At 42.5% G+C, this 23,712-nt stretch overlaps 3 protein-coding genes across 6 annotated transcripts in view; 2 read left to right on the plus strand and 1 right to left on the minus strand.

Moving 5' to 3' along the window:
- The window catches only part of jarid2a (jumonji and AT-rich interaction domain containing 2a), a 144,853-nt gene extending 139,069 nt beyond the window's left edge, over window positions 1-5,784 (minus strand). Inside the window, exon 1 of one of the 3 annotated variants that reach the window (XM_082975902.1) lies at window positions 5,135-5,782. In XM_082975902.1, the coding sequence (XP_082832028.1) occupies window positions 5,135-5,179 (45 nt within the window). In that variant the 5' untranslated portion in view covers window positions 5,180-5,782. Of the gene's footprint in view, window positions 1-5,134 lie in introns of all 3 variants that reach the window. The other 2 variants (XM_082975901.1, XM_082975903.1) reach the window with 2 other exon arrangements.
- A 2,807-nt stretch (window positions 5,785-8,591) lies between these two features.
- Window positions 8,592-18,194, plus strand: gyar (Glyoxylate reductase). Of its 2 annotated transcripts, XM_045695753.2 has the most exons (7): window positions 8,592-8,677; window positions 12,440-12,600; window positions 13,017-13,395; window positions 13,627-13,798; window positions 14,141-14,316; window positions 14,632-14,728; window positions 17,058-18,194. In XM_045695753.2, exons 2-7 carry the CDS (start codon window positions 12,529-12,531, stop codon window positions 17,209-17,211), a joined length of 1,050 nt encoding a protein of 349 aa, XP_045551709.2. In that variant the 5' UTR covers window positions 8,592-8,677; window positions 12,440-12,528; the 3' UTR covers window positions 17,212-18,194.
- Window positions 18,195-18,321: 127 nt separating this feature from the next.
- On the plus strand, window positions 18,322-23,378 carry pard6ga (par-6 family cell polarity regulator gamma a). The gene is made up of 3 exons (XM_014148314.3): window positions 18,322-18,822; window positions 19,375-19,597; window positions 20,244-23,378. The coding sequence occupies exons 1-3, from the start codon at window positions 18,754-18,756 to the stop codon at window positions 21,275-21,277; spliced, it is 1,326 nt and encodes a 441-aa protein (XP_014003789.1). The 5' UTR covers window positions 18,322-18,753; the 3' UTR covers window positions 21,278-23,378.
- The last annotated feature ends 334 nt before the right edge of the window (window positions 23,379-23,712 follow it).

The following is a 23,712-nucleotide window of genomic DNA, read 5'->3' on the forward strand; positions in this document are numbered from 1 at the left end:
CTGTAGACGTCTGCTGATCGTTCAGCACACATTGCTTTAGGGACCACCCGCTGTAGACGTCTGCAGATCGTTCAGCACACATTGCTTTAGGGACCACCCGCTGTAGACGTCTGCAGATCGTTCAGCACACATTGCTTTAGGGACCACCCGCTGTTGACGTCTCTGATCGTTCAGCACACATTGCTTTAGGGACCACCCGCTGTAGACGTCTGCAGATCGTTCAGCACACATTGGTTTAGGGACCACCCGCTGTAGACGTCTCTGATCGTTCAGCACACATTGCTTTAGGGACCACCCACTGTAGACGTCGGCAGATCGTTCAGCACACATTGCTTTAGGGACCACCCGCTGTAGACGTCTGCAGATCGTTCAGCACACATTGCTTTAGGGACCACCCGCTGTAGACGTCTGCAGATTGTTCAGCACACATTGCTTTAGGGACCACCCGCTGTAGACGTCTGCAGATCGTTCAGCACACATTGCTTTAGGGACCACCCGCTGTAGACGTCTCTGATCGTTCAGCACACATTGCTTTAGGGACCACCCGCTGTAGACGTCTGCTGATCGTTCAGCACACATTGCTTTAGGGACCACCCGCTGTAGACGTCTGCAGATCGTTCAGCACACATTGCTTTAGGGACCACCCGCTGTAGACGTCTGCAGATCGTTCAGCACACATTGCTTTAGGGACCACCCGCTGTAGACGTCTGCAGATCGTTCAGCACACATTGCTTTAGGGACCACCCGCTGTAGATGTCTGCAGATCGTTCAGCACACATTGCTTTAGGGACCACCCGCTGTAGACATCTCTGATCGTTCAGCACACATTGCTTTAGGGACCACCCGCTGTAGACGTCTCTGATCGTTCAGCACACATTGCTTTAGGGACCACCTGCTGTAGACGTCTGCTGATCGTTCAGCACACATTGCTTTAGGGACCACCCGCTGTAGACGTCTCTGATCGTTCAGCACACATTGCTTTAGGGACCACCCGCTGTAGACGTCTCTGATCGTTCAGCACACATTGCTTTAGGGACCACCCGCTGTAGACGTCTCTGATCGTTCAGCACACATTGCTTTAGGGACCACCCGCTGTAGACGTCTCTGATCGTTCAGCACACGTTGCTTTAGGGACCACCCGCTGTAGACGTCTGCTGAACGTTCAGCACACATTGCTTTAGGGACCACCCGCTGTAGACGTCTGCTGATCGTTCAGCACACACTGCTTTAGGGACCACCCGCTGTAGACGTCTGCAGATCGTTCAGCACACATTGCTTTAGGGACCACCCGCTGTAGACGTCTGCTGATCGTTCAGCACACATTGCTTTAGGGACCACCCGCTGTAGATGTCTGCCGACATTCTTCACGCGATACTACAAGCTCACTTGGGTTGGCAAATTACGTTCTATTACTGTCAGCCAGGAACCGCTTACATGTGTGTCTCAGCCCTTAAACAAAGCAACAGTAATAACAGTCTTACACTCATTGAGAGGAAGTTAAACTACAAGGGCAAGTGCTTGTCTGAGTCCAGGTTCAAAGAAAGAGTCCACTTTGTTTGTTTTAGTGGCTGGCTTACTGCATTTCTGACCAACTTTTACCGAAAGCTAGACAGGAGTTTTTTCCATGTTGCCTTCTTGGAAAATATTAACAATAGAAGAGACAGGAGTGAACAAGAACATTCGGAAGCACTTTAGGATATGACACCTCATGTGTCCAAATTATTTTTTAAATGTATCTTTAACTAGGCAAGTCAGTTAAGAACAAATTCTTATTTACAATGACAGCCTACCCTGGGCCAAACCCAGAAAGGCCAATTATGCGCCGCCCAATGGGACTCCCAATCACAGCCAGTTGTGATACAGCCTGGAATCAAACCAGGGTCTGCACTGAGATGCAGTGCCTTAGACCGCTGCACCACCCGGGAGCCCTGTTGAAGTGGAAGACAACTGGAAAAGGAATGTAATTACAGTAGGTGTGACACTAATTGTGAATAATATTAACAGCATAAAAATAGCTCCTGTTGCTGTCGGATTCAAGGAAAATTCCACCTATTATTAGGTAGAGCTATTAAATAAATGTCCTGTCTGATACTTGCTGAAAAAGGTTGATTGGAAAGTAAATGATGAATTAATGCAATAACATTGTTGGAACAATGGGCACAATAAATGAGCTAAATTGGGGACGAAGTAAAATGAGGATAGGTTGCAAATTGTTTAAACATCTTCAAATCAACATATGACCAGGAAATTGGACACATTAACTTTTGCCACAGGCCCCTAATGTCTTACAGCCTGCATTAGTCCCTATATGATAATACTACATACAGCCTGCATTAGTCCCTATATGATAATACTACTTACAGCCTGCATTAGTCCCTATATGATAATACTACATACAGCCTGCATTAGTCCCTATATGATAATACTACATACAGCCTGCATTAGTCCCTATATGATAATACTACATACAGCCTGCATTAGTCCCTATATGATAATACTACTTACAGCCTGCATTAGTCCATATATGATAATACTACATACAGCCTGCATTAGTCCCTATATGATAATACTACATACAGCCTGCATTAGTCCCTATATGATAATACTACTTACAGCCTGCATTAGTCCCTATATGATAATACTACATACAGCCTGCATTAGTCCCTATATGATAATACTACATACAGCCTGCATTAGTCCATATATGATAATACTACAAGTCATAAAATATATAACATTTTCTGAAAGACAATTAGTTTTTTAAATATAAATCATCAAATATTGATGTGATGTTGTAAATCGTGGATCGGGGCTCATTCTGGGATTTACACACACACACACACACACACACACACACACACACACACACACACACACACACACACACACTAGAACCACCATAGGTCTCCATTTGAGAGACAGCACTGGATTGGTCATATAAAATAAAATATGAAATGGTGAAAATATCTTATTCTCAGAATTAAGTAACTGACTGAGAAAAGCTGTTTGATATTTTAGAACAGTCTGATGTTGATGTTTTAGGACAGTCTGATGTTGATGTTTTAGGACAGTCTGATGTTAATGTTTTAGGACAGTCTGTTGTTGATGTTTTCGGACAGTATAGTGTTGTTGTTTTAGGACAGTCTGGTGTTGATGTTTTAGGACAGTCTGATGTTAATGTTTTAGGACAGTCTGATGTTGATGTTTTAGGACAGTATGGTGTTGTTGTTTTAGGACAGTCTGTTGTTAATGTTTTAGGACAGTCTGATGTTGATGTTTTAGGACAGTATAGTGTTGTTGTTTTAGGACAGTCTGGTGTTGATGTTTTAGGACAGTCTGATGTTGATGTTTTAGGACAGTCTGATGTTGATGTTTTAGGACAGTCTGATGTTGATGTTTTAGGACAGTCTGATGTTGATGTTTTAGGACAGTCTGAGGTTTTAGAACAGTATGGTGTTGATGTTTGAGGACAGTCTGATGTTGATGTTTTAGGACAGTCTGATGTTGATATTTTAGGATAGGCTGAAGTTTTAGAACAGTATGGTGTTGGTGTTTAAGGACAGTCTGATGTTGACGTTTTAGGCCAGTCTGATGTTGATATTTTAGGATAGGCTGAAGTTTTAGAACAGTCTGGTGTTGATGTTTTAGGACAGTCTGATGTTGATGTTTTAGGACAGTCTGATGTTGATGTTTTAGGACAGTCTGATGTTGATGTTTTACGACAGTCTGATGTTGATGTTTTAGGCCAGTCTTATGTTAATGTTTTAGGATAGTCTGCTGTTTTGGGACAGTCTGATGTTAATGTTTTAGGACAGTCTGATGTTGATGTTTTAGGACAGTAAGGTGTTGTTGTTTTTGTATAGTCTATTGTTGATGTTTTAGGACAGTCTGAAGTTTTAGGACAGTATAGTGTTGTTGTTTTAGGACAGTCTTATTTTGATGTTTTAGGACAGTCTGGTGTTGATGTTTTAGGACAGTCTGGTGTTGATGTTTTAGGACAGTCTGATGTTGATGTTTTAGGACAGTCTGATGTTGATGTTTTAGGACAGTATAGTGTTGTTGTTTTAGGACAGTCTGGTGTTGATGTTTTAGGACAGTCTGAAGTTTTTGAACAGTATGGTGTTGATGTTTTAGGCCAGACTGATGTTGATGTTTTAGGACAGTCTGAAGTTTTAGAACAGTATGGTGTTGATGTTTTAGGACAGTCTGATGTTGATGTTTTAGGACAGTCTGATGTTTTAGGACAGTCTGATGTTGATGTTTTAGGACAGTCTGATGTTGATGTTTTAGGACAGTATAGTGTTGTTGTTTTAGGACAGTCTGGTGTTGATGTTTTAGGACAGTCTGAAGTTTTTGAACAGTATGGTGTTGATGTTTTAGGCCAGACTGATGTTGATGTTTTAGGACAGTCTGAAGTTTTAGAACAGTATGGTGTTGATGTTTTAGGACAGTCTGATGTTGATGTTTTAGGACAGTCTGATGTTTTAGGACAGTCTGATGTTGATGTTTTAGGAAAGTCTGATGTTGATGTTTTAGGACAGTCTTATGTTGATGTTTTAGGATAGTCTGCTGTTTTGGGAGAGTCTGATGTTAATGTTTTAGGACAGTCTGATGTTGATGTTTTAGGACAGTCTGATGTTGATGTTTTAGGACAGCCTGATGTTGACGTTTTAGTACAGTCCAGTGTTGATGTTTTAGGACAGTCTGATGTTGATGTTTTAGTACAGTCCAGTGTTGATGTTTTAGTACAGTCCAGTGTTGATGTTTTAGGACAGTCTGTAGTTTTAGTACAGTCCAGTGTTGATGTTTTAGGACAGTCTGATGTTGATGTTTTAGAACAGTCTGATGTTGATGTTTTAGGACAGTCTGATGTTGATGTTTTAGGACAGTCTGATGTTGATGTTTTAGGACAGTCTGATGTTGATGTTTTAGGACAGTCTGATGTTGATGTTTTAGGACAGTCTGGAGTTTTAGAACAGTCTGATGTTGATGTTTTAGGACAGAAAAAATAACATGAAACCAATATGTAAACACACTAATACCTACCACACAGTTTGAATGACGTTATCCATTAGCAAGAGAGAAGTTCAGGAACGATATTATGCATTTCAGAACACATTTAGAAAATACTTACGTATTTCTTCTGTATGATGTTCCTTTTGGGTCTGTCTTTACTCATCCTGCAAACCGGATTGGGTCGGTTAAACACCGAATAGCCACATGTATATCCTTTTTTAGAACATGCAATTATTTAAATCCCGTGGTGTGATCCAGCGAGGTGGCAGTGTCTTTATCCCCACTCTCTCCCTCTCTCTCTCTCACGCTGTCTCTACTTCCCTTCTCGCTGAGTCGCCTGGGAGAGAAATTCCAATTTTGCAATCCACGGCAAGAAACACAAATTTAAACACCCACAAAATCACGGCGTTATAACATATGCATAACAACGAACCCGACAATCTCCCATTATGCGAATGAAAAGGGAATGTATCCTGGATATCCTCGAGGCACAAATCAAACACGCTTTGAGGGCCCAGCAGATTCCGTGTTGAAGAATATCACAGACTGGAGTTAAAAGGTACAAAAAAATGCTCCCCCCCAAAAAAATAAAAATACATGTCAATACAAAATCCAGAAACACGTTTCAGCGGTGTCTGCCAGACGACGAGTTATCTCTCCGACACCGCTAGTAATGGTAACGGCATGGGTTTATCTGCAGTGTCTTCCTACCGCGATAGACCGGGGAATATGCCCCAGCGGTGAGTATCGAGGAATACAGTACCACGTTAGGGACTGGGTGAAAATACAAGCACAGTCATCTGACGTGAGGAGCAATGTCGCGTTACATCCCTCGAAGATCCACGGGCGGGCCTCCTAAATGATTTCCATATCAATAAATAACATTTACAATGCAATATACTATATTATTGTAATGTTCCTTTATTCATCATTTAAAATGTATTAAAATAGGCCTATCATTAAAGACTGCACACATAATAACCAAGTTAGAAATACAGCAATGTAAGCACATTGTAATTATATGGTCACAATATTTTTACCATAAGAATTACAACGTTTATTTTTTGAGTTGCAGAACAAGGGCTACACAGTCTATATATGTATAGATGTGAGTGTGAGATAAGAATGCTACAGGAGTGATATTGAGTCTGGTGCATGGTGTCAAATAAGAAACTGGAAGGAATGGGATGTCCAACACCTATTGAAATCCCTCTGACCAACAGACAAGAACGAGAGAGAGATTATTGTTTATTTCACTTTGTTAATTATCTATTTCACTTGCTTTGGCAATGTGAACATACATTTCCCATGCCAATAAAGCCCTTGAATTGAATTGAATTGAGAGAGAGAGAGAATCGTTATGTAGCCATAATATGACATTTGAAATGTCTCTATTCCTCTGAAACTTTTGTGAGTGTAATGTTTACTGTTAATTATGATTGTTTATTTCACTTTTGTTTATTATCTATTTCACCTGCTATGGCCATGTAAACATATGTTTCCCATACCAATAAAGCCCTTAAATGTAATTGGATTGAGAGAGAAGGAGAGAGAGAGTATGAAAGAGAGGGAGAGGGGGGGAGAGAGAGGGGGGAGATAGAGAGGGTGGGGGAGAGAGAGACTAATGCAGGGGTGGAGTCATGTCTCTCTGCAGGAATAAACTGAGAAGGAAAGTACATGCAGCTGCATGAGAACAATGCTAAAGAAAGTTTGGCAGGTCCTCAAAGCCTGTCTAAATGAGACCTTAGTTTACATTTCTAAATTAGAAACAGAGAGCCTACTGTTAGACTCTATATTCACATTCTAATGGTTTCACTGGTGTATTTAAAGTGTGTGTGTGTGTGTGGGGGGGGGGGGGGGGGGGGGGGGTGACAGGATGGTTGGTGATATTTGTCACGGCGACTTGATTTCAAGTGAATAGGCTAAGGTGGACCCCTCATTACAATCATGTGAACTGGTGTTTAGACTTGAGTTGATAAATGATCTGGTAGTCAGCCTCTAAAGGGCCACTGACTGGAGCTGATGCAGAATTCATTAGGCCCTGCAGTCAACCACATCCTTACACTCAACTGACCATTATCCCTCGCTATAAATGGGTAATATAAACTGCATTCCAAATGACACCCTATTCCCAAATAGTGCACTACATTCCACCAGAGTCCTATGAGCTTTGGTCAAAAGTAGTGCACTATAAAGGAAATGCGGTGCCATTTGGGACGGGTCCAAAGAAGCACTTTGATTTACAAGCATCTAGACTGATCACTGCAGGAGTCCCTCCAGTTTTTTGTATTATATTTCAGAATCCCAATACATTCCTGTATGTTTTCTCAGGGGCTTTTGAGACAAGAATTTAGCCGTGGCCCAAGGCCATACACACATTACTAATATGTTACAGTCATATTTTATTTAGTTTGATGTTGAGCTTTGCCTTTTTATACAACACAAACCCTCTTGTGATTTATAGACTAGTTTCAGCAGCATCATTAGAGGGACTGTTGTCCTTCAACGCTGATTTAAAGCATGTTGTTTTCCATTTGTAGAGATAAACTTTTAGTGTTGTAAAGCTGTGTTATTCTATAGTAGGCCTCAGACCAACAGTATGGGTTTTACAGGACCTTTACTGTCTGTCTACAGACACAGTCCTTCAGGGCTTACATCTGGGGCCTGACTATACTGACAGGGCCTTTACTGTCTGTCTACAGACACAGTCCTTCAGGGCTTACATCTGGGGCCTGACTATACTGACAGGGCCTTTACTGTCTGTCTACAGACACAGTCCTTCAGGGCTTACATCTGGGGCCTGACTATACTGACAGGGCCTCTTAAAACCCCCAGGAACCACCATTCAAGCCCCTTCAGCCCATAGAAAGATATTTCACCACCCTTCTATAAGAGACTAATGTTATGTCCCAAATGGCACCCTATTCCCTATGTAGTGCACTACTTTTGACGAGAGGCTTGGGCCCCAAGCCCAGAAGACCATAGGGGGGATTGGACACCTGCATTAATTATGGGGCCGACACAGGGGTGACTGACTGGGGCCAGGCTGTCACTGAACCAACTGGCAAAAGGAAGGGAGGAGCCATGTAGGGAACTAGAGCTGCCTCTCACTTCTGAATGGTTGCATCCCGATTTTGCACCCTTTTCCAGGAGTGTGCACTTGCACACTCTTCACGTCGTCAGGGGTTTAAAGCATAGGATTGGGGCAAGCATTTGGGCTAGAGAAAGTTTCCATACACAAATCATTTCGTTTACAATCCACGAAGGGAAATAAACGAGTGATAGGAATAGCAGGTGTGTGAATTCATAAGGTTTTACATGGCATGTTAGGTATGAGGCACAAGGGCCCAAACAGGTTAACGGAAATGAGTTGCATCAGTTTGACTAAAAGAAGACTCAAATCCAATTGTATTTGTCACATGCGCCGAATACAACAGGTGTAGACCTTACCTTAAAATGCTTACTTACAAACCCTTAACCAACAATGCAGTTTTAAGAAAATAGAGTTAAGAAAATATTTATTTTAGTAAAGTATAATATTTACTCAGTCATTCATTCAGTCATTCAATCAGTAAATCACTTAGTCATTCATTCTTGGAAAAGTAAGGAAGTGTCAGCGAATGCTAGGAGTGGTGGTAGGAGTCAGGCGCAGAGAGCAGAGGTAAGGAAAACATTTATTTATTCCTTAAAATACAAAAACGTTCGACGCCAACACAACCGGCGTGAAATGCGAAGTGCCCAATTACAACGGTTTCACAGTACGCATATAAAATAATACAAGTAGATCGCCAGCACATCCAAAAACACTCTGACGAAAATAATCCCGCACAAACCTGGGCGGGCTAAACAAACTTAAATAACCATAAATCAAGAGACACAAATAAGGAACAGGTGCAAACAATAAGACATACCAAACGAAAAGGAAAAAGGGATCCGCGGCGGCTAGTAGGCCGGCGACGACGACCGCCGAGCGCCGCCCGAGCAGGCAGGGGAGCCACCTTCGGTGGGATTCGTGACATGAAGGGCAGTATAACATGACCAGAGGAATACTACCGGACCTTTAGCTGATCATTAGACATGAATGAGGCAGATCTCTAGCTCTGTCGGACGTGTACAGTATACCCCCTGCTGGACATATGGACAGGCTTACTGGAACTGGACTTATTTACTTTTAGTCATCTTGGTCATTACAAATAACAAAATAAATACAAATGCAAACTCTGATTCTCATGAAACTAACACACACACACACACACACACACACACACACACACACACACACACACACACACACACACACACACACACACACACACACACACACACACACACACACACACACACACACACACACCACAACAGCGTAGCCTAGTGGTTAGAGCATTAGACTAGTAACCGAAAGTTCGAATCCCTGAGCTGACAAGGTACAAATCTGTCGTTCTGCCCTTGAACAAGGCAGTTCCCAGGCTGTCGTTGAAAATAAGTGTGTTCTTAAAACCTCTCTAGGGTATGTGGGACTCAACAGCCAGTGGAATCGAGTGGCGCGATATTCAAATACCTTCAAAATGCTATTACTTCAATTTCTCAAACATATGACTATTTTACACCATTTTAAAGACAGGACGCTCCTTTATCTAACCACATTGTCCGATTTCAAAAAGGCTTTACAACGAAAGCAAAACATTAGATTATGTCAGGAGAGTACCCAGCCAGAAATAATCAGACACCCATTTTTCAAGCTAGCATATAATGTCACAAAAACCAAAACCACAGCTAAATGCAGCACTAACCTTTGATGATCTTCATCAGATGACACTCCTAGGACATTATGTTATACAATACATGCATGTTTTGTTCAATCAAGTTCATATTTATATCACAAACCAGCTTTTACATTAGCATGTGACGTTCAGAACTAGCAAACATACCGAAAACTTCCGGTGAATTTACTAAATTACTCACGATAAACGTTCACAAAAAACATAACAATTATTTTAAGAATTATAGATACAGAACTCCTTTATGCAATCGCGGTGTCAGATTTTAAAATAGCTTTTCGGCAAAAGCACATTTTGCAATATTCTGAGTAGATAGCTCGCCATCACGGGCTAGCTAATTTGACACCCACCAAGTTTGGCACTCACCAAACTCAGATTTACTATAAGAAAAATTGGATTACCTTTGCTGTTCTTCGTCAGAATGCACTCCCAGGACTTCTACTTCATCCACAAATGTTGTTTTGGTTCAAAATAATCCATAGTTATGTTCAAATATCCTCTGTTTTGTTCTTGCGTTCAAGACACTATCAGAACGGTGACGCGCGGATGCATGTCGTGACAAAAAAATTCAAAATATTCCATTACCGTACTTCGAAGCATGTCAAACGCTGTTTAAAATCAATTTTTATGCGATTTTTCTCGTAAAATAGCGATAATATTCCGACCGGGAGACGTCTTTTTCGTTCAAAGACTGAAAATGTAAAATGGCCTCTTCACGTGCACGCGCGCCCCTGTCTCATTGTTCTCAGATCAACCGCTATCCAAATGCGCTATTGTTTTTCAGCCTGGGACTGCAAAGTCATCATTCAACGTTCTGGCGCCTTCTGAGAGCCTATGGGAGCCTTAGAAAGTGTCACGTTACAGCAGAGATCCTCTGTTTTCAATAAAGAGAGTATAGAAGGCCAAGAAATGGTCAGAGAGGGCACTTCCTGTACAGAATCTTCTCAGGTTTTGGCCTGCCATATGAGTTCTGTTATACTCACAGACACCATTCAAACAGTTTTAGAAACTTTAGGGTGTTTTCTATCCAAATCAAACAATTATATGCATATTCTAGTTTCTGGGCAGTAGTAATAACCAGATTAAATCGGGTACGTTTTTTATCCGGATGTGAAAATACTGCCCCCTACCCTAGAGAGGTAACTGACTTGCCTAGTTCAGTAAATAAAATTAACCACCTTAGGATTAAGGACATTCTGATGTTAATGTTTTAGGACAGTCTGATGTTGATGTTTTAGGACAGCCTGATGTTGATGTTTTTGTACAGTCTGATGTTGATGTTTTTGGACAGTCTGATGATGGTGTTTTTGGACAGTCTAGTGTTGATGTTTTAGGACAGTCTGATGTTGATGTTTTAGGACAGTCTGCTGTTGATGTTTTAGGACAGTCTGATGAGGATGTTTTAGGACAGTCCAGTGTTGATGTTTTAGGACAGGCCAGTGTTGATGTTTTAGTACAGTCCAGTGTTGATGTTTTAGGACAGTCTGATGAGGATGTTTTAGTACAGTCCAGTGTTGATGTTTTAGTACAGTCCAGTGTTGATGTTTTAGGACAGTCTGATGAGGATGTTTTAGTACAGTCCAGTGTTGATGTTTTAGGACAGTCTGATGTTGATGTTTTAGGACAGTCTGATGAGGATGTTTTAGGACAGTCTGATGAGGATGTTTTAGGACAGTCCAGTGTTGATGTTTTAGTACAGTCCAGTGTTGATGTTTTAGGACAGTCTGATGAGGATGTTTTAGTACAGTCCAGTGTTGATGTTTTAGTACAGTCCAGTGTTGATGTTTTAGGACAGTCTGATGAGGATGTTTTAGTACAGTCCAGTGTTGATGTTTTAGGACAGTCTGATGAGGATGTTTTAGTACAGTCCAGTGTTGATGTTTTAGGACAGTCTGAGGTTGATGTTTTAGTACAGTCCAGTGTTGATGTTTTAGGACAGTCTGATGAGGATGTTTTAGTACAGTCCAGTGTTGATGTTTTAGGACAGTCTGATGTTGATGTTTTAGTACAGTCTGATGTTGATGTTTTAGGACAGTCCGATGTTGATGTTTTAGTACAGTCCAGTGTTGACGTTTTAGGACAGTCTGATGTTGATGTTTTAGGACAGTCCGAGTGTTGATGTTTTAGGACAGTCTGATGTTGATGTTTTAGTACAGTCCAGTGTTGACGTTTTAGGACAGTCTGATGTTGATGTTTTAGGACAGTCTGATGTTGATGTTTTAGGACAGTCCGAGTGTTGATGTTTTAGGACAGTCTGATGAGGATGTTTTACGACAGTCTGATGATGATGTTTTAGGACAGTCTGATGATTTATTAGGACAGTGATGATGTTTTAGGACAGTCCGATGTTGATGTTTTAGGACAGTCTGATGATGATGTTTTAGGACAGTCTGATGATTTATTAGGACAGTGAGGATGTTTTAGGACAGTCCGATGTTGATGTTTTAGACTTAAAAATGACATGAAGCCAACATGTAAACACACGAATGCCTACCACACACAGTTTGAATGAGGTTATCCATTTCAGAGAGAGAGTTTTAGAACTCTGTCTCGAGTTGATTATCTGTCGCTACATGCTCTGTTATGTAGGACAGAGAGGGTTAGTGCATTAATGTTTGTCTTCCTCCCATTGGCATGTTGTACAGAGCCCTGTGAATATTTCACAGACTAATGCCTCCTTTCATCGGTGAAACGGTAGTGGATTAATCGCGCCTGGCTGTCAGACAGAAACGACATGTTCCATTTGATAAACAGATTGAAGACTCCACTGCTCTCATTTGGAGGAACGCGCACAATATGCCAACTGGTAAGGAAGTGAAATATACTTTTATGATCATGTCTTGACGAAGCAAATGTTTCTTTAGACTATTTTGTTTACGTAGTGACCTCTGAGCTTTGATAGCCTACTGTTGCAGACGAATCTCGACATACAGTAGATTGACCGTTAAACCTGAAGAAAGTTTACTTAAACAGTGAATGATCTTTTGGAAAATTAGAATTGGTTAGAATGCATTTACAATCTGAAATACCTACTCTATTGTATTGTTCTACATTTTGAAACAATTGTGAAAACAGTTGACGATTATAGGATATCCAAAGCGTTCTTCTCCGTTTATTGTTCCATAAACGTTATGTTGAATGCCATTGAAATAGAATGATTAGAATGTATATAGAATATAAATAGAATCATTCAAATGCTATGGTTGATTTATTCTCATTTAGATCAACATGGAGAAGCCCTGCATACTGGCCACTACCTTCGGAGCGCATGGAGGCATCTACAAATGCTTTGCACCAGTTGTCGAGAAACACTTCACCATTATCCCATACGAGACATTCCTGCTAGACCAGAAGAATCTGTCAGAACAGATCAACGCAGTTTTTGTATGGAGCAGTGCCCTGAAGGTTGACAGAGATCTGATGCAGTCTCTGCCTAACCTCAAGGTGGTGGTTAACGGAGGGGTGGGAGTGGACCATCTGGACATACCCATGATCAACAGCTTTGGGGTGAAGGTGTGCAACACCCCTCATGTTGTTGACAACGCCACTGCCGACCTTGGGATGGGTTTGATGCTGGCGTCTGCAAGGAAGATCGTCGAAGGTAGGCCTACTGTATGTCAGAAACTCAGAGTTAGTTGTTTCTCACTCAGTCATATAGGGCCAGTTTCCCATACACAGATGAAGTCTAGTTCTGGATTAAGAAAAATGCTCAATAAAGAATCTCCATTGAAAGTGCTTTTTAATCCAGGACTAGTCTTAATCTGTGTCCGGGGGAACCTGCCCATAAAGTGAGAGAATGTAACCCCTTCTATTCCTTATCATATTCCTACAGGTCACCATTACTCCCTAACCCACAACAATGAGGACTTGCCAGAGAGCTCCATGGGTGTGGATGTCAGCGGGGCCACCCTGGGCATCATCGGTATGGGGAGGATAGGATACAAGGTGGCCAGGAGGGCCCAGCCATTTGATATGAAGATCCTCTATCATAACAGGAACCGCAGGTAGTAATAATACATTTTATTTCACACACTTTCCAAACACTCAAAGACACCTTACATCAAAAGTACATCAAATGCAGGTCAAATTAAATCAGCAGGACGTTATTCAATCTAGACAGTAGTATGGCTATGGTTAAGGTTTAGACATTGGTCTGCTGTGTGATTCTGAAAGCTGTTCATTCATTTACTACTAATTTACTTATTCAAACTAAATTAGGATTTAACTTTAAACTCACTGTAACACAGACTCGGTACCCAAACAGACTTCTTTAATCTTTAATTTATTCTAAAGACAATGTGATTGTGGTTTCTTTACTTAGATTTTCATCTTTTTTTTCTTTCCAGGAAAGAGGAAGAGAGAGCAGTGGGGGCGATGTACTGTGCCAACATGGAGGATCTGCTCCAACAGTCAGACTTTGTGATGGTGGTGGTGAACCTGTCACCTGCCACCCAGAAACTGATCGGTGCCAAGGAACTAGCCATGATGAAACCCACCAGCACTCTCATCAACATCAGTAGAGGTATGACCAGACCATAGAGTTAGAATAAGTAGAATGGCCCTCCCCATTCAGGTCATTTTGAGTGTCCCCGTAACAGTAAATCAGTGATTCTATATCTATGGACCAAACACACATAAGACTAAATCCTGACTTGAGATCTATGGGCAGATGAACTTACGACTTTCACGTAAATCATGTATTGATGTAAATTAGAGCATTGTACAAAATGTGAGCCACACACAGAGATCTCAAGTTAGATTCACCCTAAAGTTATTGTGATCAGACTCTAACTCGCCATAACAAATGTAATAAACATTGGAGCATTTGTTTTCACAGGCCTCGTTGTAGACCAAGATGCGTTGGTGGAAGCCCTCCAGAAGAAAGTGATCCGAGCCGCTGCACTGGATGTGACTTATCCTGAACCCCTACCAATGTAAGACTGATACCCTGAACCCCTACCAATGTTAGACTGATACCCTGAACCCCTACCAATGTTAGACTGATAGCCTAAACCCCTACCAATGTAAGACTGATACCCTGAACCCCTACCAATGTTAGACTGATACCCTGAACCCCATACCAATGTAAGACTGATACCCTGAACCCCTACCAATGTAAGACTGATACCCTGAACCCCTACCAATGTAAGACTGATACCCTGAACCCCTACCAATGTAAGACTGATACCCTGAACCCCTACCAATGTAAGACTGATACCCTGAACCCCTACCAATGTAAGACTGATACCCTGAACCCCTACCAATGTAAGACTGATACCCTGAACCCCTACCAATGTAAGACTGATACCCTAAACCCCTACCAATGTTAGACTGATACCCTGAACCCCTACCAATGTAAGACTGATACCCTAAACTCCTACCAATGTTAGACTGATACCCTGAACCCCTACCAATGTTAGACTGATACCCTGAACCCCTACCAATGTTAGACTGATACCCTGAACCCCTACCAATGTTAGACTGATACCCTGAACCCCTACCAATGTAAGACTGATACCCTAAACCCCTACCAATGTTAGACTGATACCCTGAACCCCTACCAATGTTAGACTGATACCCTGAACCCCTACCAATGTTAGACTGATACCCTGAACCCCTACCAATGTTAGACTGATACCCTGAACCCCTACCAATGTTAGACTGATACCCTAAACCCCTACCAATGTTAGACTGATACCCTAAACTCCTACCAATGTTAGACTGATACCCTGAACCCCTACTAATACCCATGTCTATAAAACCTGATGACTCCTTTTAGCCTCCAAGGCCTGTATTCATCAAGCGCTTCAGAGTACTCCATAATGTCAAAGTAAAAATGTTACAAATTAATACAAATTACATAACTAAAATATAGAAAATCCATAAGTATTCACCCCCTTTGTTTGGGCAAGCCTAAATTAGTTCGGAAGTAAAATTTGGCTTAAGAAATCACTTAAGTTATATGGACTCACTCTGTGAGAGTGAGAGGTTGTAGATAGAGGCTGACATGATGTTTTAATGACTACCCCTTCCTCTGTCCCTCATACATACAGCATCTGTAAGGTCACTCAGTCAAGTATTTCAAGCACGGATTCAACTACAAAGACCAGGGAGCTTTTCGAAAGCCTCATAATGAAGGGCAGTGATTGGTAGATGGGTAACAATAACAAATCGGACATTGAATATATCTTAGTCAAGTTAAGAATTATTCTGTGGATGATGTATTAAATCACCCAGACACATCAAAGATGCAGTCGTCCTTCTGAACTGAGCTGCAGGACAGGAAGGAAACTGCTTAGGAATGTCACCATGAGGCCATTGGGAATTTTAAAACAGCTACAGAGCTCAATGGCTGTGATGGGAGAAAACTGAGGATGGATCAACAACATTGTAGTGACTCCACAATAACCTAAATGACAGAGTGAAAAGAAGAAAACAAATATACAGAATACATTTTTTCCAAAACATTCATATTCAGTATATGTATGCAAAAAGGCACTAAAATAATACTGCAACAAAAAAAACATGACAAAGGAATACACTTTTTTGTCCTAAATGCAAAGCCTTATGTTTGGGGCAAGTCCAACACGTCACTGAGTAACTACCTCTTTATTTTCAAGCATGGTGTGGGTATGTTTGACATCGGCAAAGACGGGGTGTTTTTCAGGATGAAAAAAAGCAAGATGGAGCTAAGCACAGGCAAAATCCTAGAGGAAAACCTGCTTCGGCAGGACAATAACCTACAACACAAAGCCAAATCTACCAAGAAGACAGTGAAGGTTCCTGAGTGACCAAGTTACATTTTTGACTTAAATGTCCTTGAAAATCTATGGAAAGACTTGAAAATTGCTGTCTAGCCATGATCCTTGACAGAGCTTGAAGAATTTTGAAAAGAATAGTGGGAAAATATTGCACAACACAGGTGTGCAAAAGCTCTTATGAGACTTACACAGAAAGACTCACAGCTGTAATCGCTGCCAAAGGTGTTTCTAACGTGTATTGACTCAGGGAGGGTGAATACTTATCTAAACAAGGTATATTAGTGTTTTATTTTTCATTCATCTTAAAAATATATAAAAAATTGACATTATAGAGTATTTTGCGTAGATCGTTGACAAAAAAAGACAATTCAATCCATTTTAATCCCGCTTTGTAACGCAATGAAATGTGAAGAAATCAAGGGGGGGGGGGGGGGGGTAGACTTTCTTTAGGCACTGTATAACCCTCAAATTACACATTTCTGTTTTGTTTTTGCCTGGACAGAGGCCACCCCCTTGCTGCTCTTCCAAATGTCATCATCCTGCCCCACATAGGGACCCACTCTGTTGAGACGACGCAGATAATGGTGGAGAAGATGGTGACCAACGCCCTGGCAGTACTAGGAGGGAACCAGCCTCCTGATGAGGTCAAGGTGTAGGTCAGAGAAGTTTCCTCTAGGTACAGATCTAGGATCAGTTTTTATTCCCACAATCCTAACCTGAAGCATTAGTGGGCGAAATGCAAAATTTAAAACCAAAATTGGCATCTAGGGGCAACTTCAACTTCCTCAGGAATCGCCCTGGACCCTCCGTGCCAGTTTTAACTAGCTGCCATGCCTTAGAGCAGCGGTGTCAAACATATGGCCCTGGCACACGAGGGGGTCCAATCCGGCCCATGGTGGTTTGAGTAGCCTCAAATATTTTGGAAACATTCATACAGTATCTTGACTGTGTCCAGTTCGCTAATAATCCCCGAAATTAAAGCTACACAGTCAGGGAGCAAATTTCTAAAATGATGGATAAAGGACAATTTTTTCCTCTCACATTTTGACGGCAAGGAAATACAACACACTTTCAGTGCGGCCCTCCGGGGCCCTCGGGGTGCCCCCCTTCCAGCATTGGGGAACATCCCGCGCCACGTCTATTTCTATGGGCACAGACCCCCGCACTCCCCCTGCTGACCCCTCAGTTTGGGAACCATTGTTGTAGAAGACCTGCCTTAGAGGGTCCTCACTTCCACGATCACTGATCTAGCAGAATGTGAAAGGAAGGAAGACGATGGGGTAAATCTATCCAGCGGGGATGAAGGAAAGGAGAGGAGGAAAATACGATATTTAGTATTGAGACTTAGCCACCACAATGCAGCAGAGAAGTCTTCACCACCCACATTAATAAGCACCTAATCATAGCTCCGTCCTGGAAAACTCTATATAAGTTATGACAATATAGATAATAAAATGTTGGATAGAAATTGAATATATTGCTTCTCAATGGTGAATATGCCTTCTCAGACAGTACGTGGAAATGTACTGTAATTTATATCACTTCATATTTAACTAATTATAACCACTGATTATAAAGGTTTAGAGCATTATGCATACTGTATTTCTAACTGCACAATAAATAACTTGACAAATCTGTATTATTTTGTGTATTAATGCGTCACAAATATATACATCAAATGTTATAAATATGTAGTAAATCTGAAGCAAAGTTACAAGATATTTAGTAGTCCAATGTAATCAATCCCTACAGCACTTAAGAGAAGAAACCGCGTCCTCCGGTGGAGAGGAGAGGGAAGCTATGGAAAGGATGAGGGCGGTGAAGAGAAGAAACTGCGTCCTCCGGTGGAGAGGAGAGGGAAGCTATGGAAAGGATGAGGGCGGTGAAGAGAAGAAACTGCGTCCTCCGGTGGAGAGGAGAGGGAAGCTATGGAAAGGATGAGGGCGGTGATGTCATGGTGGTTAATTAACTTTACCCAATCCGTCTGCCCCGGTCCCGCACCAGTCAGTGGGGAACAACACAGTCTTTTTATGTGACAGAAGAAAGCAGTAACTCCTCCCGCACAAGTACGGGAAAACGGCTTTGTATGAAGAAGCGTAACTTTACGCACAGGCAGCAGACAGTGGATCAAACTGAACCCACAGACGTAGTAGTCTACAACCCACACAGAACCCGGTGGGGCTCTGAAGAATAAGAAAATGAATCGGAGTTTAAGTAAATCGCAGTCTTCTTTACAGTATCGTGCGACAGTGGAAGTGAAAAGCAAAGTAAGTAGCCGCGCGGGAGTTGGACATCCTGTTTTATGGGCTGACTATTGTTCCATTTGGAGAGGATGCTGGCTAGCTGCGCAATGTGCTCCCGATAAATGGAAGAATAACGGTCCTTGACTAAAATTATATATAGTCCTACAACCAATATGTCACCCTAGTGTAGGCTACTGTCATTTTTTAAATGCGTTTATGCTTTTATGGTATGAGATAATCTGTTTACCACGAATTTGGTGGTCCATCCACCCATTAATTGCAATTTTTACCTGTCATAACATTATTTTTTAGATTATAAGTAATGTGTTATTACCTGCATGTGTAATAGCTAATAAGCTAGATAGATTTTCTGCTCACAATCCTTGGCTGATCTACAGGTACATGTATATATATATATTTTGCTCCATATCATCTTAGTTTTGTCCAGTAGCCTAATACATTCCTGACACTCAATATAAAAATCACATTTGTCAATGAATTGCTTTGATTTGTCTAGTATGGAAAGGACAACTTTTCTTTATCTTTCAAAGTTTCTCCGAAAAATTCTGTCTTTAGTATGGAGCAGAGTTCAGAAGGTTTTCCCTTAACCGCTCCAACCCTGGCGAGTTCCAAGATTTCTACAAGCTCATCCTGTGCCTGCACCGTCTAACCAGCATTGATGTCATAATTGGCTATGCAGATATCCAGGGAGAACTACTACCCATCAATAACGATGACAACTTCTGCAAGGCCGTGTCCACTGCTCCCACCTTACTGCGGATCTTCATACAGAGACAAGGTATTCACCCAGAACAGACCAGTCAGTTGTTTCACTCTAAAGCCCTAAACACAACCAACTGTAGTTATGCAAGACTATGCCAGTCATTATGGTTGTCTGCCATTAAAAAGGTAATAAAACTAGGCAACATCGATAGGCTTCAATAACACTGAGATAACATATCATTCAAGGCTGAGACTGGAATTCAAATATCCTTCTTGCATGCTTTCTTCATAAGGGATTTATCAGAGTTGGCATCAGGAAAGTTGTTTATGTGCGTCTCCACCAGCAGCAGAAGGGGAAGTCATTTAGTTGTCCAGGGTTTATGTTTATTTTCATGTAATTGCTGTGCGCTGCTATTTTCGTATGTTTGTTTACACTATCTACATTTGTTTCCCTTGTTTATGTAACCTCAGGAACTCCTGTTTATATAGTTTATAGAGAGTCAGAACATATTCTGCTGCAATCCTTTCTGATGTTGACAGTATGATTTATGTCCTGGTTGTTGTGCTAAGTCAGAAGTTGTTTCTTGCCCACATTGACCCACACAGTAAAACAAACAATGCATCAGTTTAGTTGCATTGTAGCCCTTAGAGGAATTAGACTAGTTGGTGCATTTGACAATTTTGCTTTTCAAGACGTGTACTAACAGATTTCCTGTTCACAGAGGAAGTAGACGACAATATCTTCTGCCCCAATGCCACTGTGACACGCCGGAGGAAGGTGCCAGCAATCCCTCTGCCACGCGGCGACGTGAACCGCAAAAGGCCCACGGTCCACATCAGCAGGCCGCAGGACTTCCGTCCCATCTCGTCCATTATTGACACAGATTTCCTGCCCGCATCTCAGCGCCGGGTGCGCCTTTACCGCCAGGGCTCAGAGAAGCCCCTGGGGTTCTATATCCGGGATGGGACCACTGTGAGGGTGACTCCCCACGGCCTGGAGAAGGTACCTGGGATCTTCATCTCACGGCTGGTCCCTGGAGGCCTGGCTGAGAGCACAGGGCTGCTGGCCATCAACGACCAGGTGCTTGAGGTGAATGGGATTGAGGTGATGGGCAAGGTGTTAGACCAGGTGACAGACATGATGATCGCAAACAGTCACAATCTTATCATCACGGTGAAGCCGGTGAACCAGCGTAATAACATAGTGCGTACCGGCAGCTGGATGTCGGGGATAAACTCAGGCAGTGTCAGCTCTTTAGACTACCATAGTTACCACAGCATGCCCATCTGTCAGAGTTACCACAGCATGCCTATCTGTGTGGGAGCCTACAGCTTCACTGATGACGAGCTCCAGAGTGACGAGGACTTGGACATTGTGATTGAGAGAAGACTCAGAAACTCATCCCGTCGCTCCAGTGCCTCCACCTCCACAGCCTCCCGTTCCCAGGCTTGGTCCCAGCCCCAGCAGAGTCCTAGGCCTTCTCCTAGGCCATCCACCCGGCGACCTCCCCGTCGGCCTTACTCTGTCATCTCCTCAACCTCCTATCACTCACAGCCCAGCCTCACTAACCTGAACCTCAGACTGAGCCGAGACCTGACCCTGCAGCAGCACTACGGCAGCAGCCCAGCCATCAGGGAGATGAATGGAGGTGTGTTTAACCACAGCAGCCTGCTCACCCTGAGGACAGAGCTACGACACAGCCTGGTGCTACAGAGGGGAGGAGTGGAGGAGGACGGAATGGTCATCACCTTGTGATTCTACAGTCAGATTCTAGAACACTACAAACCACAGGGGGCTGCTGAGGGGAGGATGGAATGGTCATCACCTTGTGATTCTACAGTCAGATTCTAGAACACTACAAACCACGGGGCTGCTGAGGGGAGGACGGAATGGTCATCACCTTGTGATTCTACAGTCAGATTCTAGAACACTACAAACCACGGGGCTGCTGAGGGGAGGACGGAATGGTCATCACCTTGCGATTCTACAGTCAGATTCTAGAACACTACAAACCACAGGGGGCTGCTGAGGGGAGGACGGAATGGTCATCACCTGATTCTACAGTCAGATTCTAGAACACTACAAACCACAGGGGGCTGCTGAGGGAAGGACGGAATGGTCATCACCTGATTCTACAATCAGATTCTAGAACACTACAAACCACAGGGGGCTGCTGAGGGGAGGACGGAATGGTCATCACCTTGTGATTCTACAGTCAGATTCTAGAACACTACAAACCACAGGGGGCTGCTGAGGGGAGGACGGAATGGTCATCACCTTGTGATTCTACAGTCAGATTCTAGAACACTACAAACCACAGGGGGCTGCTGAGGGGAGGACGGAATGGTCATCACCTGATTCTACAGTCAGATTCTAGAACACTACAAACCACAGGGGGCTGCTGAGGGGAGGACGGAATGGTCATCACCTGATTCTACAGTCAGATTCTAGAACACTACAAACCACAGGGGGCTGCTGAGGGGAGGACGGAATGGTCATCACCTGATTCTACAGTCAGATTCTAGAACACTACAAACCACAGGGGGCTGCTGAGGGGAGGACGGAATGGTCATCACCTGATTCTACAGTCAGATTCTAGAACACTGCAAACCACAGGGAGGGGAGGACGGCACATAAAAATGGCCAGAATTAAGTGAATGGTATGGTATAAAACACGTGTTTGATGTATTTGATACCATTCCACTCATTCTGCTCCAGCCATTACCACGAGCCTGTCCTCCCTAATTAAGGTGCCACCAACCTCCTGTGCTACAGACACTGCCGGCCTTTGTTATACCTTTTCTATACTTGAGACTGAGGAGACGTTTCATATTGGCTGGTTCCCAAATGACACCCCATTTCCTATATATCGCACTGCTTTGACCTGGACCCTGGTCACAAGTAGTGCACTATAAAGGGAATAGGTTGTTGATGATTCATTGTGAATTCAGCGATCTGACCTTTTGAACCCACTTAAATGTTGTCCCTCTCAGGGTCAGTCTCTCAGCACATTTGAAACCACAAAGCGGAGCGCCACAGCATTTAATATGGAAATAGTCATGAAACACCATTAGTAGTAAATCCAGTTCTGGCACTTGTTATACTGTGAATGTACATGTCCTTTACATGTACTGCTGATGCATTGAGTAGAGAGAGTGTATTATTAAAGCTACAGCACTGTTGTGGTTTTATTATGTCTCCCAAGTGGCACAGCGGTCTAAGGCACTGCATCTCAGCGCTAGAGGCTTCACTGCAGACCCTGGTTCGATTCCAGACTGTATCACAACCGGCTGTGATTGGGAGTCCCATAGGGCGGTGCACAATTGGCCCGTCATTGTAAATAAGAATTTGTTCTTAACTGACTTGCCTAGTTAAATAAAGGTTAAATAAATATGTCTAATGCTATTTATGAGGAATAAATCCTTAACTATCCCCTTACCAAAATATCAAGCCATTACGTGTGGCCCAAATGTCATTATGAATTGTGTCATTATGAACTGTGACATTATGAACTGTGACATTATGAATTGTGTCATTATGAACTGTGACATTATGAAGTGTGACATTATGAACTGTGTCATTATGAATTGTGACATTATGAACTGTGACATTATGAACTGTGACATTATGACCTGTGTCATTATGAACTGTGACATTATGAAATGTGTCATTATGAATTGTGTCATTATGAATTGTGTCATTATGAACTGTGTCATTATGAATTGTGTCATTATGAACTGTGACATTATGAACTGTGTCATTATGACCTGTGTGAGCCACTGGCATTTGTTTTCTGTGAGTGTTCAGCCCTTCTGTCCATAGGCTTTGATTAAAGAGCATGTGGGCTAAATATCAACCACAGTTTCAGTGATTTGTGATTTGCTCACAGTAGGCCCATAGGGTTAACTCAGTAGGCCCATAGGGTTAACTCAGTAGGCCCATAGGGTTAACTCAGTAGGCCCATAGGGTTAACTCAGTAGGCCCATAGGGTTAACACAGTAGGCCCATAGGGTTAACTCAGTAGGCCCATAGGGTTAACACAGTAGACCCATAGGGTTAACTCAGTAGGCCCATAGGGTTAACTCAGTAGGCCCATAGGGTTAACACAGTAGGCCCATAAGGTTAACACAAAGATGAAACATAGTCTCCCTGACCCACTTCAACAATACAGATGTAGACCATGCTTGCTG

This window comes from Salmo salar, chromosome 05 (assembly GCF_965601325.2).
Source record: "Salmo salar chromosome 05, fSalSal1, whole genome shotgun sequence".
NCBI lineage: Eukaryota > Metazoa > Chordata > Actinopteri > Salmoniformes > Salmonidae > Salmo > Salmo salar.

Excerpts from the sequence above, each read along its gene's own strand:
- gyar (XM_045695753.2), top strand. The coding sequence starts at position 12,529 with ATGTTCCATTTGATAAACAGATTGAAGACTCCACTGCTCTCATTTGGA. Across the intron at positions 14,317-14,631 it reads TCTCATCAACATCAGTAGAG|GCCTCGTTGTAGACCAAGAT; the intron begins GTATGACCAGAC and ends TTGTTTTCACAG. Across the intron at positions 14,729-17,057 it reads TATCCTGAACCCCTACCAAT|AGGCCACCCCCTTGCTGCTC; the intron begins GTAAGACTGATA and ends TTGCCTGGACAG.
- pard6ga (XM_014148314.3), top strand. The coding sequence starts at position 18,754 with ATGAATCGGAGTTTAAGTAAATCGCAGTCTTCTTTACAGTATCGTGCG. Across the intron at positions 18,823-19,374 it reads CAGTGGAAGTGAAAAGCAAA|TATGGAGCAGAGTTCAGAAG; the intron begins GTAAGTAGCCGC and ends TTCTGTCTTTAG. Across the intron at positions 19,598-20,243 it reads GATCTTCATACAGAGACAAG|AGGAAGTAGACGACAATATC; the intron begins GTATTCACCCAG and ends TCCTGTTCACAG.